Below are 8554 nucleotides of genomic sequence, written 5' to 3'. Positions count from 1 at the left end.
CCTTGCTGAAGGGCTGCATTCTGACTGGTACTGGACGCGTACTGCAGGTGAAACCGGCGCTGCTGCTCTTATTGGATGTTTTTCTTGTCACTATTTTAAATGTTTTTTGAATCCTGCGCTTTCCAGTCGCTCTAGTCAAAGTCTGATCATTTGCTTAATTCAAGGTCGAATGCATTCCTTTTTCTGTGTCCTTTTCCACGCCGCCGCTCCACAACAAGCGTCTTCCGGGATGCAACAAAAACAATAAAAGGGAAAAGGATAATTATAAACGCTTTTAATTATTCATGAGTCAGCATGTTCAGTACAACTTTAGAAAACCTTGCTTGTGTTCTTGTTCCTTGCATAAATATTTAAAAAGGTCTCTTTGCTCTATATCACCTGTACTTAAACATTGATATTGTGTGAATAATTGCATTTTTAAACCCCACATTGTCGTCTGGTGTTTTTCAACAGATGATGCAAATGTTGTCATGCACGGTCAGGACAGCAAGGTCAGCGCTGTTGGCACAGGGAAGTAAACAGAAATGTCTCCACACAGAGTCACATCATAAATATTTCCCGGATATAATCCCATGCTGAAAAACGTTGTTTTCCCCAAACGCTGAAGTTCTCCAGGAAATCGCTGACGCCGTCACACGTTGAAGACCGGAGGCTTGTAATAACTCAGGGACCTCTTTGTGCGCTTTCTCTTCTCCTTGGTGATGGGGATGAGGACCATTCCCACCACAAAAATCATCAACCCTATGGAGAGCAGCGCCGGTCCCAGGATGTTGGTGACCTTCTTGCACTGGCCGGCAAAGTACAGGCTGCTGATGATGATGCCGCAGGCCAGGAAGCTCCCCCCGGTGGACATGAAGTGAATGGGGAACCAGAAGACTTCACATTTTTTCTCAGGGGGCTCTGTGGTCCAGAGGGACTCGCTTCGGGACAGAGTGAACACGGTGCTCGCTGCGTGGCTCGGGGGCGTCAGCTGATCCTGGGACTGGGAGAATGTGCATTCTCCCAGGGGGATGTTCTCTGGGCTGCCTGGCATGACCTCCTGGGTGACTCTGTGGAAGTAGAAAAATCAATCCGTCAGGGAGAACGTGGCCGATTCTGAACCATACAAAATATTAATAGGGCCAGAAATGATACCAAATCCCTCTGCGTTGGTCAGGGATATATTATTTAGATGTGAGCTGGTCACCATTGTCTTTGCAGAACAAATGGGAACAGACAGAAATTAATTTCGATGCAAGGTAAAAGTTTATCAAAGCTACACTGTTTTATCGCTTTAACATGAATGTCAGAATGTACTTTTTAATAAGGCAACGCACAAAAAACAACAACAGAAATAACAAAAATAACAAAACATCTAAAGAGATATAATACTAAGACCATATATAACTTTGAGACTTATCATCATATATTCATCATATTGCCAAAATTAGAAACATTCTGTCCAGGGGTGATGCTGAAAAACTAGTCCATGCATTTGTTACTTCAAGGCTGGACTATTGTAATTCTTTACTATCAGGAAGTCCACAAAATGCAGTTCAAAGTCTTCAGGTGATCCAAAATGCTGCAGCAAGAGTTCTGATGAAAATCAACCAGAGGGATCATATTTCTCCAATTTTAGCTTCCCTTCATTGGCTTCCTGTTAAATCAAGAATAGAATTTGAAATTCTCCTTCTAACGTATAAAGCCCTTAATAATCAAGCTCCATCATATATCAGAGCTCTGATTACCCCGTATGTTCCTAACAGAGCACTTCGCTCTCAGACTGCAGGTCTGCTGGTGGTTCCTAGAGTCTCTAAAAGTAGAATGGGAGGCAGATCTTTTAGCTATCAGGCTCCTCTCCTGTGGAACCAACTCCCAGTTTTGGTCCGTGAGGCAGACACCCCGTCTACTTTTAAGACTAATGTTAAAACTTTCCTTTGTGGCAAAGCTTCTAGTCAGAGTGGCTCATGTTACTCTGAGCTACCTCTATAGTTATGCTGCTATAGGCTTAGGCTGCTGGAGGACATCAGGGTATATTTCTCTCTCTCTGCTGAGTTCTCTACTGTTCTCCAATCTGCATTGTTTGTTGTTATTTCAACTTTTAACTTTTTTCTCTTCATAGAAGGTACACCTGGTCTGGCATTCTGTTAGCTGTGACATCATCAGGGGAGGCAGATCGTTATGCTGTATCGGCTTAGGCTCATTAGGCCCAGCAGGTTGCATCAAGTCTCTCCAAGCAGCATTCACTCCTCCTGAAAGAGCGTAGAGCCACAGTGGACAGTCGTCTGCATTGTTGATGGCTTTGCAGCAATCCCTCATACTCAGCATGCATGAAGCGACAGTGGAGAGGAAAACTCCCCTTTAACAGGGAGGAGAACCTCCAGCAGAACCAGAACCAGGCTCAGTGTGAACGCTCATCTGCCTCCACCCACTGGGGCTTAGAGAAGACAGAGCAGAGACACAGAAAGCTCAGAAGCTCACATTGACCCAGGAGTACTTTCTATGTTAGAGAAGACAGAGCAGAGACACAGAAAGCACAGAAGCTCACATTGACCCAGGAGTACTTTCTATGTTAGATGGTTTACTACTCTGTTCTTCCTGATCTCCATTTTTTTTCTGTTGTGCGTGTGTAATTTGCTTTTTGAGTTTTCTGTTCAATCCCATTGAATCCAGATTCCTGTCTGTACTTTGGTCCGGCTAAAGCCTCGCCAAACACTTTTAGGTCAACAGTGGCCCGATCGGCCACTACTGAAGCCTCCCTCATGTCTTGTTTGTGGGGTCCATTGATGCTTGAGTTCCTGGTGGTTCTACCTGAGTTGGGCTGTTATGTTGACCTCTGTTTGGGTCCAGCTTGTCATTTTTAAACTATTTTTTGGCATTATTGTGAATAAATTGAGTACTTCTTGTACTTCTTGTGTCTCTCTGGCTGGTATTTGCAGTCCCTCACAAGATCCTTCCTCGTTGCCTTGCTAACGAGCTCCTGTCTAGTCTTTTCATTGGTGTAGAGAAATGTTTTTTTTACAAATTTTTGTACTTTTACTGTGTCCCATATTTTCTTCTAATATAGGCGAGTGAGATCCCTGTGTCATGGTGTCATTATAAGTCTGGAGAAGTTATTTGTGGCTTTATCCTGACTGATACCTTTGCACAATGAGATCCTTTGAGTCTTTGTAACCACCTCTGCAAACTCCGGGTAAATCTGAGGAAAATCCAATAGAACTGAGATTTATTTCAGGTTAATTGGACTCACTGTAACTGATGATAGGTGTGAACTGAGGAAGGGTGACTTTAGTTTAAAAGTGTGCACACACTTGCAACACGGTTAATGCAGCTCTTCGTTTTATAGATTATTTTCTCAAATAGATGTGCTTGTTTTGTTTCTTAGAGTAATTGTCAGGTATACATGTGGAAAAAGCACTTTGACAGGGCTGTTCATACTCGAGAGAGCCCCTCACAAATATTACATTGCCTTCATTTAAGGATAAAAAAATAAAATTTGAACCAATTTAGACTGACTATTGTATTCAGATTTTCTCCTTTCAGCCAAAGGGCAGCGTGTGGATTTCACCCATCGTAACGAGCTCAACAGATCGCTTACAGTTTCCAGTCAAAACAAGTGAAGACGGCTTGAAATGTGATTCCACGAATCAATAAATGACATCATGATGGCTACATCCGTTTGTTTCCAACAGCAAGTAGCTTCCTGTCAATTGCCATCCATACTGTCTAATCCTCGATGACCGCGGGGGAAAGCAAAGTCTATTTCATAATTTACCCACAACCTGAAGTTAATCTCTCACTTTCCAGCTCTTCTTGACTCTCGTTCGGGTCGTTATATTTCAGACAGATCAACTATTTTAGGGGTATTACATCTCTCTAAATAATTAATCTTTTTTATTTTAATTGTGCTTAGCTTCTTTTTTTTTTGTTAGGCTCGTTTTACTGGAGGTAATGAAGCTCCCCATCAATTATTAACACTTTGATAGAGGTATTGATCAGATTAGGCCACACCCTCCACCCTCGATTATGAAATACATATCGCTGGAAAATGATTACATCTGAACAACAGTTAGGTTACCGTCGGTCTGCAGAGGATTATGGTTGTAGAAAACAAGAAATAAATAATAAAAACTGGCATATCTCTAAAACCTCTTGATTTTTTTCTTCCAAATTAAAGTCAGAAGCCTCTTAGATCGGCCAAATAACAGGAAACAGACTCACCCTTCAGATCTGAATCAAGTCTTCTTGTGTCTACAGGTTAGAGTCACATAGGGATGCAGAAAACACTCAGAAATCTGAAGAACAAGCCGAGGAAAACTTCCTCGCACTGCCTGAGCAGAGAAACCAGTGAATCAGTGGAAAAAAAAGGCATCACCACAGACGCCCACCCTCTTGTGCTTTCTCCACCTCCTCCAAGAAAACCCTGTGACCACCACAGTCTTACCCTCACACAGCATCGCAGGCGCCCCGTCCCGATGCTGCATCCAGGCGGAGGAGATTGGCTCTCCAGAGGACACCCCTAGTCTAAAACAGGCGCCACAGTTCGACTGCTTTCTTTATCTTTATCTCGTGGGACGTTTTCCCCACAGAGCAGGGCAGTGACCAGGAAATGGCTCCGTATTAAATCCAGATTGATGCAGCTGGCAATCACCCACACCCAGAGTTTCCAACATGTTGGTGCAACATTGATCCCATAGCAGCCCCTGGCAATTATCTGCAAGTTGTAGTTTTGCTCACCGAGCATGAACTCAATTAGATCTGTGTGGCAAAAGTTAACCCCTGGAAAGACAAATCTTTCCCCCCCCCAGGATCTGGTTGTTCAGTCAGTCCTGCAACAGATGCACAGGAGGGGATGCGTCTGCGGGATGTTGCTGCAAAGTGACGCTTGCACAGACGGTACAGCTGCAACTCAGCTGCCAGTTGTGCATAATTTCAGAATGTCTTCAGAGATCTGAATGAGAGATGAAGCTCCTGCATGCCTTCATTAGAAGACACCTACTTAAAAGAAGCTTCACTTTGTGCAGCTGGAAGAATACAATGTCCGACCTTGTGATGCTATTTATCATCCAGCAGGGGGAAGCATCAACTTGTAGTTTATAAAGTGAACAGACGCCCAACCTGTTTTTTTCTATGCAGTCAGTCCATAGTGCAATATTTCACTACAGATTTAACTAATTTATCAGTTACATGGAGTTTCCTGCCTTCAGTTTCCTGCTCATTATGCAGCTGGATGAAATCTGAATGTAAAGGTTTAATGTCTAAATCTCTTTATTACCACTTGGACTGTTCCTAATTTGGACCCAAAAAACAACAAACCAACTTTAAACCTGATTTCTATTTCCACTATAATATTTTTTGTATTAATATGACGAGAATAGAACAGAAATACCTTAATTCTCTCACGATAGAGACATTTGGGGTGTGATAGTGGCAAAAACAAGCACCAAACTTACACACAACATTAAATAATATGAATACTAAGATAAATTTAAAATTAAGCTATAAAGCAGAAAAAAACATCAGAAAGGGAAAACTGGGAGTGATGGCTGACAGAAAAATAAATCCTACAAAATTCTGTTTGCTGAAAAGAAAAACGTCTTGATACATGTGATAAAAATGTTATTTTAGACTCAGGATGGAATATCTGACAAAACTGTTTTCTTTTCCTATCTTTTGGCAGCTTCTTTAATGGGTATGCTGTGCTGCTAAAAGCTTTTTCCTCCTGTTTTTTGCTTTTTCTCACACTCACATGTTTCAGATGACCAAAAAAATTGTAATATCAGACAAAGATAAATGGAGTGAATGGAAAATGCAGCTTTAAATGATGCTTCTGACGTGCAGTAAAGCTGCTTTTGTCCATAAAAAAAAATAAATGTCCATTTAAAAACTGCTTTTTGCATTGACTCCAGTTATCTTTGTCCTATAAGAAAGTATGAAGACATGTTTTTGATTTTGGATTAAAGTTTAAATAATAAAATGAAAAGCTTCTGCTTTCTGCTCTGATGGGATGAGAGTTACTTGTCTTAAATTGTAAACTCTGTGTAAATGAAACCCTTTTTATTAGAAATCTGACTTTTGTTTCCAGATGATAAAAGTAATGTGTGACAGCGAGGAGATGTTTTGGGAACTTAGCCTTCATGAAATACAGTTTATATGGAAAAAGACAACAGGAGAGATTACAATTCTCTAAATATATATATTTAAACTTTATATCAGACAAAATATGATAAATTAATGTTACTTTTTCTAACTGAAGCTGTGAATTTAGTTTAAAACAATTAGGTGGTGAACTATGAACATTAACTCAGTCATTTTCAAACCCATATTCTTTTCACATTATTTCCTTATCCTTGCACCATGAAGGTCATGTATTTATATCCTTGCAAGGGTCTTTCTGCATTAAGTTTGCATGTTCTCCCTGTGCATGCATGCATGCATGCATTCTCTCCGGTTACCCCAGCTTCTTCCCACAGTCCAGAAACATGACATTTTGAATGCTTACCCTATATTGTCCTCTTGTGTGCAAGCATTTTGCTGTTGTTCTTGTCCTTTGTGTCTCTGCTCACCTGTTCAAGGTGTGAGCCGCCTCTCAACCATCGATGGCAGGTAGTGGGTGATGACCCCCATGCAACCCTGCAAGGAGAAGCGGTTAAAGGCGATGGATGGTTGGTAGATGTGACAACAGTAAATAATTAAGTCAGCAAAATAAAGAAAAATATACTAAAAACAGCCAAGGCTGGAGAACTACCTGGAAATAAAGGTTAGGATAATTCAACTATTAAATATTCAGTTACATCAGAAATAATACATTTGGTGCAAAGCAACAAGAACAGAAAGTTGCAAAAATATTGAAAGGTTAAAAACAAACATACAAATAGAGTCAGGTATTTTTCTTCAGTAAAAACCATTTGGAGAGGTCAGAAGAACTGCAACATGGGAAGTCTCCCTTCTTGTCTCGTACTTTTTGTTGCTGCAGAAACACAAATTAAAAGAAAATAGAGCTCCACAGGAAAAAAAAACAACAACATCCGCACAAATAAAACCTGTAACCTCCCCAGAGAGTCAACAGTTAAAGCCTCGGTACTGTCAGGTGGAAGTTATACCTTTGCACCGCTCTACATAGCCAGTACAGTTTTGCTTTGAAATGTCGGCCACTATGTAAGTAAAAAAAACATAAAGCAATATGGTAACATCTGCTGGAAAACAGATCTCCAGCCCCAGGCATGGCTAAGGCTCTGAGTCTGAGGGATGAGGGAATGAGACATGACACGACCCACTTGGTCCTGAAGGACGGTGGCATGTGTCTTTAGCCTGAAGGCAGCTGGCCTTATTGATTCTGTCTGTGTGTGTGTGTGTGTGTGTGTGTGTGTGTGTGAGGCTGAGGGGATTTGGACTTGTTTCAGTGTAGTTTGTCTGCAGCAGATGCTGTTTAATGGCTGCTAGATAAATCCGGTGATTTTGATGCTCATCCTGGGGTGGAGGTCGAAGTCAGTAAGGGCAGGGTGAACTTTTTACGTCACGACTGAGTGTCTGAGTAAACTATTTCAGTAGGCTGGTGAAGATTCTCAGTCATACAGGTCATGGTCATTCCAAAAAAAAAGTTAAAAAAACAAAACAACTGGACTTTTTCCTGAAGTTTGAAGACGTTTCGCTTCCTATCCAGGAAGCTTTCCCAGTTCAAATGTCTGGAGAAGTGTGGAGCTCCAAAATTTATATTATTGCCCCAAAAGGCCTTGTTATGGCTTAGATAACATGCAAATTAACACAAAACTTTAGTTGTAATGGGGAGTCGTTAAGGTCGTTATTGGCCTGGCTTACAGGGAAGATGTTGTGATCACCTGCATGGAGGTGAGGATGGAGGTGATAATTGGAAGGAATCAACCCCATAGCTGTATTGTAAGTTTTTTAAAGTTGAAACCTGAGTCCTTTCAAACCATCTGTCTTCTTTGTTCAAAATGTGAACATTTTGGTCCTCACAGAGTGTCCTTTGTCCTTAAGGTGTAGGTGGACAGCAGAGTCTTGTCCTGAGGAGGTAGCTCTCCTGTGTTGAGCCGTGCGTCTGTGGAGAGGTTGTTTGGTTTCTCCAATATAAAGATCAGAACATTTCACTGGGTTAAACTTTACCACATAGCTTCGGGAAAATCAAATGGCATTTAAATTTGGGGAATGGAAAAAAGAGTTGTAGTTCATGACTAAAGTGGTTGTTTGTTAACATGACTCTAGCCATATGGATTTCGCCCCGCCTAGCTTCACTCACATCCATCTGGGACATTTCCCATAGAGAGTGATTTCTTCAACCAATTTTATTGTCTAGCCAATCAGGACGCAGGGCTGGAGTTTCATAGCTGTGACGTAGTGGAGAAGCGACCGTGAGACTGATTTGATTCAGACAGCAATAACGGCTCGCTTTGAGGAAGCAAGCGTTAACATTGATGCTGCTATTTCTTCCGTGTTGTCCAATCTACCTGATATTGTTTCATTAAAAGAACATCAGAGAACGCCTCTGAAGGCTTTTGTTGGTGGAAACCATGTTTTTGCCCTTCTCCAGACCGGATTTGGCAAGTTTTGTTTTCCG

The 8554-nt window shown here is 41.4% G+C and overlaps 1 protein-coding gene across 2 annotated transcripts; it reads right to left on the bottom strand.

Annotated features, from left to right (window-relative positions):
- Positions 1 to 258: 258 nt before the first annotated feature.
- Positions 259 to 6590, bottom strand: LOC105938879 (phosphoinositide-interacting protein). 2 transcript variants are annotated; one of them, XM_021307696.2, is made up of 2 exons: positions 6482 to 6590; positions 259 to 1049 (listed from the first exon to the last, which is right to left on the bottom strand). In XM_021307696.2, the coding sequence occupies exon 2, from the start codon at positions 1031 to 1033 to the stop codon at positions 632 to 634; it is 402 nt and encodes a 133-aa protein (XP_021163371.1). In that variant the 5' UTR covers positions 1034 to 1049; positions 6482 to 6590; the 3' UTR covers positions 259 to 631. The 2 variants fall into 2 exon arrangements, with proteins under 2 accessions (XP_021163371.1, XP_012736252.1); XM_012880798.3 differs by lacking the exon at positions 6482 to 6590 and adding an exon at positions 4201 to 4579.
- Positions 6591 to 8554: the final 1964 nt, after the last annotated feature.

Source organism: Fundulus heteroclitus, chromosome 16, assembly GCF_011125445.2.
Source record: "Fundulus heteroclitus isolate FHET01 chromosome 16, MU-UCD_Fhet_4.1, whole genome shotgun sequence".
In the NCBI taxonomy this organism is placed as follows: domain Eukaryota; kingdom Metazoa; phylum Chordata; class Actinopteri; order Cyprinodontiformes; family Fundulidae; genus Fundulus; species Fundulus heteroclitus.
This window is presented reverse-complemented; position numbering and strand designations above follow the sequence as displayed.

What these genes read in the sequence shown, in the direction of transcription:
- LOC105938879 (XM_021307696.2), bottom strand. Translation starts at nt 1,033, where the DNA reads ATGCCAGGCAGCCCAGAGAACATCCCCCTGGGAGAATGCACATTCTCC.